This window comes from Cervus canadensis, chromosome 20 (assembly GCF_019320065.1).
Source record: "Cervus canadensis isolate Bull #8, Minnesota chromosome 20, ASM1932006v1, whole genome shotgun sequence".
NCBI lineage: Eukaryota > Metazoa > Chordata > Mammalia > Artiodactyla > Cervidae > Cervus > Cervus canadensis.
In genome coordinates this window covers 30,014,974-30,021,014 of record NC_057405.1, presented here as the reverse complement: position 1 = coordinate 30,021,014, position 6,041 = coordinate 30,014,974, and the positions used below count along the sequence as shown (strand labels likewise).

At 40.9% G+C, this 6,041-nt stretch overlaps 1 protein-coding gene across 1 annotated transcript; it reads right to left on the bottom strand.

Moving 5' to 3' along the window:
* Nucleotides 1-382: 382 nt before the first annotated feature.
* LOC122422847 (40S ribosomal protein S3a-like) lies at nucleotides 383-1,266 on the bottom strand. Its single transcript, XM_043439575.1, has one exon. The coding sequence runs from the start codon at nucleotides 1,243-1,245 to the stop codon at nucleotides 451-453; it is 795 nt and encodes a 264-aa protein (XP_043295510.1). The 5' UTR covers nucleotides 1,246-1,266; the 3' UTR covers nucleotides 383-450.
* Nucleotides 1,267-6,041: the final 4,775 nt, after the last annotated feature.

The window sequence follows — 6,041 nt, the reverse complement described above, 5'->3', positions numbered from 1 at the left end:
CTCGGCCTGGAGACCATCAAGGATACCTTCTGCCTCCATTTGCTTTATGGCCCCACATTTTAGTCTCTGCGTAGAGGCCAGTAGCTCAGCACACAATCAATGAATCTGGGCCTCATGGAGAGAAAAGGCAGCTTCTACCAAAGTGTGATCTAAGAATATTGTAAAGATTTTCTTATCTATTTGGGGCCTTCAGAGTCATTGACTCTCTCCTTTTGGTCAGAAACCACAGTTTTGTGGACAGGCAGCTAAAGAAAGTGTTGGGGGAAGTCATAGCCCTAGATCAAACTTTTTAAACCACTACTGCTTTCTGCTAAATGGCTTCACGCCCACATTCCTGAATCTTGATGTTATCACTGATTTCCCTTTCTCAGCTTCCCTATTTCTTTTTTTTTTTTTTTTTTTTTTACCACAAATAAGATCTTTTATTTGTCACCATTAAGAGTCTGCATTTTAAACCGATTCTTGGACTGGTGGTTCGTATCCATCAGCTCGTTCAACTTTAGCACCTGTCTCGTCCCCAGTAGCTTTTCCAGAACTACTACCTTCACCATGTAGCTCCATGAGTTTTCCCAATTCAAATTTAGGCTTCTTCAGCATTTTTACTTTTCTAACGAAGACATCATGGAGCGGATAAATAGATTGGCAAGCCTTTTCTATGTCTTTTCCAATGCTATCTGGAATCAATTTATTGACCACCTCTTTCAAGTCGTTTGTCTGCACCTCTCGGGTCATGATCTCCATCATCTTCTTACGGATCTGGCGCACCTGCTGGTGCTGGGCGTAAGAGGTCTTCCGGATCTGATTGTTGCGCTTTTTAGTAAAACCCACACAGAACAGACGAAGCAAGTAACCATCGGTAGTCTTGACATCAACGTGAGCTTCAATCATGGTCTGCCATTTTTTGACCATGGAGCACATTTTGTCACGGGTAAGATCCATACCATGAAAATTAGTCAGGCAGTTTTTGCCCTGAACATCCTCAGTAATTAGCTTGAATTTTCTAAATGCTACTTCATCATTCTGCAGATCAGCAAGACTCACTTCAAAAACACGACCTTTGAGGCCATCAGACGTGATTTTGGTTCCTTGAGTTCTCGTGACCAATGTTTTCCCAATATTCCTTATATTGAACATAGCTGGTGCTTTCACATCATACCAATCTTTTTTAGAAAATGGGTCAACCACTTTCTTCTTGGCTCCCTTTTTGCCTCCTTTCGTAAGGCGCTTGTTCTTGCCGACCGCCATGGTGCAGTTCAGAGAGCCAAAAGGAGCTTCCCTATTTCTTACATCCTCATTTCATTTAACTTATAGCAGATCTATGATAGCAGAGAAAGGTTCAAAATACGAAATGTGAATTACAAGAGTTAGAAATGTTGAAGCCATTATCCAGGATAGAGGATTAAGAGAAGTATGCTATTTGCACCACTGCTATGACCTTGGGTTTGCAGGGCTTCTTTGATTTTAAAAAGCACTTAATAGATTTCATCATGTTAAACTTCCAGATTGGCTCTAAAAGAATATATAACCCACAAAGAATCGCATTTTACTCAGGCTTTGCACTTTATTTCTCTCCTAGTGGTCCTTCTACTTTGTTCCTTGCATATAGGCAGATACATTATGGTATAGCAAATGACATGATACTTTACAGGTCATGTGAATGAATGGATTGTTTCTAAAGGAAGATTATCATCTCACTATTGTCTCCCCAGAGGATGTGGGCCACAGCTGGGCACCCAGTTGCTATCCACAAATATATGGTGACCTTCACCATAGCACTAAGCTAGGGCTACTTGCATAAACTACCAGTAGTTAGGACATAATGGGAGCCAAGTTCTCCACTGAGTGCAAACTGCACAAGATATTTTGGGACTTTTATGGTGATGTCGTGTATGAAAAGCCATCAATGAGAAAATTATGCATTTTTCAACACTTTTAGCCCCTGGCACCCAGCAATAGGCTCCATCTGCTCATTAAGATGATCAAAGACTTTTGCTCTTTGCCTTATCTCCTTCTCCATCCATCTTGATTGGCAACAAGCCCTTGTTCTTCTTATCCTCAAGGCAGATGGTATACCCCTTTTTTAAATGAAGTTGTTCAAGCACACGTGGGGCTTAGGGATTTAAACCTCCTGGAGATGTTTCCTCTGCAGAAAATGTTGAAAAAAATTAATTTTCCTGGCCCTCGAGACCAGATGCCTCTGAAAGGACAATACTTCAGCTATTGCTCTTCTGCACACATGAATACTTCTCTTTTTTTGAAGCCATGATTTGCATCACTTTTGTTGGAATAGTCATTTTCTACTTGTTAACCTCCTAGACCATGTGCCTTGCGGGTTTGTGTATGTGATGCTTAGAATAGTTCCTGAACATCAGTTCCCAATAATTATTTGTCCAGTTCTGGACTGAACTGATGGACTGGTGGTATAGACGGGGGAAAGCAGATTGCACTGGTGGGGAGACAGTGTGGGGTGTGGTGGATTGGGACACGATCGTTGTAATGCGTGTGTAGGACATCTTTTTGGAAGAATTTAGTGGGCAGTTTGTGATATGAACCTGGAGCTTCAAAGATACGTGTCACTAATACAGAGATCATCATCTCATAGCTGCTCGGAAGTGCCTTAAGTCACTCTGCAGTAGTGGAGAATGTGAACTGGTGACGTTTTTCAGAAGCTTGACGGAGACCACATCCCTGGCCCTAGAAACGGTTTCTGGAGTCTACAGTGTCCACTGCAATCAAACTGGTGTGGAAGCATGGAGAATTTTCCAGTGACGTGTGGGGTTTGAGCTATTTTCCTTGATAAAGCAATAATTAATTCTATTTGTAATAGCTGTAAGCTCATTTCCTGGTTCAAAGCATAGATGAAAGGCCTTGAGGAAAGCAGCAAGAAAAATGTTAAAGAGGGAACGGGACATTAAGCTCAGTGTCAAGAGTTTGGCAGGATAATTCTGCGTCAGAATCTTAGATCTGCTGACAAGGTCTCACATGACGACCAAAAATATTTGAGAAATACAAACTATTTTATTACAACTTCTTTGATTCATAGTAGAATGATTGCACTAAAAAGATAGATACCAAGGAGTGGTCCTTAGTAGCATACCGCAGAGCTCTATTTTCAGCTATCTTGCTCAAAGATTTCTATCTGGAACTCAAATGAAGCCTTTGATGGACACAACCCACTCATTGGTGACATCAGACTTGGTAGCAGAGATATTAACAGTCGATGAATGACAAAGTTAAAACCCCAAATCTTTTTTTTTTTTAATTTTAGAAACAAAGATTATGTGTTGCATATTGAGCACACTTAAGAAGTGCTTTTTTTTTTTTTCTTTTTTTAAGTACAGTTGATTTACAATGTTTTGTTAGTTTCTGGTGTACAGAAAAGTGATTCAGTTATTGGAATTTTTTTCCATTATAGGCTATTACAAGGTATTGGATATAGTTCCCTGTGCTATACAGTAGGGCCTTCTTGTTTATTTTATATGGAGTAGATCTGTTAATCCCAAACTCCATGTTTAGCCTTCCTCTCACCCTTTCCCCTTTGGTAACTGTAAGTTTGCTTTCTATGTCTGTGAATCTGTTTTGTAATAAGTTCATTTGAATCATTTTCTTAGATTTCACGTGTAAATGATAACACATGATATTTGTCTTTCTCTATCTGACTTACTTTATTTAGGACGATAATCTCCAGGTCCATCCATGTTGCTGCAAAAGGCATTATTTCATTGTTTTTAATAGCTGTGTAATAGTCCATTGTTTATAGACAATATTCCATTGTTTATATACCCATAACTTCTTTATCTATTCATCTGGTGGTGGGCGCTTAGATTGCTTCCATGTCTTGGCTATTGTCAATACTATGCTGCTATGAAGATTGGGGTACATGTATCTTTCAAATTAGGCTTTTCATCATTTCCAGATATATGCCCAGGAGTGGAATTGCTGGATCATATGGTAACCTTATTTTTAGTTTTTAAAATAACTTCCACATTGCACTAATTTACATTCCCAAGAGTGTAGGAGGGTTCCCATTTCTCCACATCCTCTCCGGCATTGGTTATTTGTAGACATTTTGATGATGACCGTTCTGACTGATGTGAAGTGATAACCCATTGTGATTTTGATTTGCATTTCTTTAACTAAGAGTAAAGAAGAAAGAGTCCAGTTAGGGGGATAACCAAACATTACTCCCTTTTCACAGTAACCGAGATCTTTTTTCCCCCCCTAAGGAGCACAAATATTTTCATTCAATAATGATCACATCTGTAATAACCCATGATCATTATGAAATAGACACACTAGGTGGACACTTAAAAGAGAGACTGCTGAATTTTTTTAAAATTCATTTATGGACTTCCCTGGTGGCTCAGTGGTAAAGAATCGGCCTGCCAATGCAGGAGACACAGGTTCAGTCCCTGGTCCAGGGAAATCCCATATGCTATGGAGCAACTAAATCTGCATGTCGTAACTACTGAACCTGTGCTCTACAACCCTGGAGACACAGGTACGGAGCCCCTGTGTCACAACTACTGAAGACTGTTCACCCTAGCACCCTACTCTGCAACAAGAGAAGCCACTGCAGAGATGCCTGTGAACAATAATTAGAGAGTAGCACCTACTCCCCATAACTAGAAAAAAAGGCCTGTGCAGTAGCAGAGACCCAGCGCAGCCAACAATAAATAAATATGTTTAAAAATTTATTTACTTATTTTTTTTGTCATTTCTGTATACGACCTGTTTTTGGCTGGTTTTATATTTCACTTTAATGCAAATCTTTGGATCCATATTCATCTTTGATTCCTTAAGCAACTGTACCAATCTTTGATAGCTTATCACCAATTCCCTCATTAAAAGAGAAAAATAACTGCTTTTTCAAAGTATTATAGTTGGATTTTATGCCATTTGTGTTGATTCTTAATTGACAGATTTGATTTAGGTCATCTAATCTTTATAGCAACCCATAGAGGTAGGTTTTATTATGAGTTTCATCTTAAACTAAGAAAATTAAATTGTACAGGCTTCCCAGGTAGTAGAGAAGTAAAGAATCCCCCTGCCAATATAGGAGACGTAGGATGCAGGTTCAATCCCTGGGTCAAGAAGATCCCCTGGAGGAGGAAATGGTAAACCATTCAAGTAGTCTTGCCTGGAAAATTCCACAGACAGAGGCGCACAGTGGGCTGTATCGCTTGGGGTCACAAAAGTTGGATACGGCTGAGCAACTGAGCACTGCCCAGCACATGTAACTTGCCTTAAGTCATGTAGAAAGTAAGTGGGAAAACCTTCATTTGAACTCAGTTCTGCCTGTTTCCAGAGCTCGTGCCTGCCCTTTACCACCGGAGAATGGTGTCTGCCCTGGGGGTAAAGAGCAGGAGCTGTGGAGTCAAGATGTAGCCAACTCCACTGTGGACTAGTAACCACTCTCGTCTACTGGACACTGCAGCCCCTCAACTGCAGCCGCTAATCCCGCCTTGCTCACTCAGCCAGTTAATGAGTGTTCCTTGTGGATTCTGCAACAGGCTAGAAAAAGGGGAGACAGTAGCAAACAGAACATTAGAGTTTTTCTTTTCTGCTTTCATAGAACTTACATTCACTGGGAAGTGACAGTGAACTAAATAGTATATTAGGTAATAAGAATAGTCTGTGTGTGCATGTGTCTGTGCGTGTGTCCTAAGTCTCTTTGTGTGAGTGTGTGAAGTTGCTCAGTCGTGTCCGACTCTTTGCGACCCCATGGACTATAGCCCATCAGGCTCCTCCATCCATGGGATTTTCCAGGCAAGAATACTGGAGTGGGCTGCTGTCATGTCTAATTCTTTGCAACCCCATGGACTGTAGCCCACCAGGCTCCTCCATCCATGGGATTCTCCAGGCAAGAATACTGGAGTGGGTTGTCATGTCCTACTCCAGGGGATCTTCCGGACCCAGGCATCTAACAAGCATCTTAAATCTTCTCCATTGGCAGGAGAGTTCTTTACCACTAGCACCACCAGGGAAGAAGTGGGAACGTTAAATCTGGGAAAGGAAGGAGAGAGAGCTAAGCAGTGCGG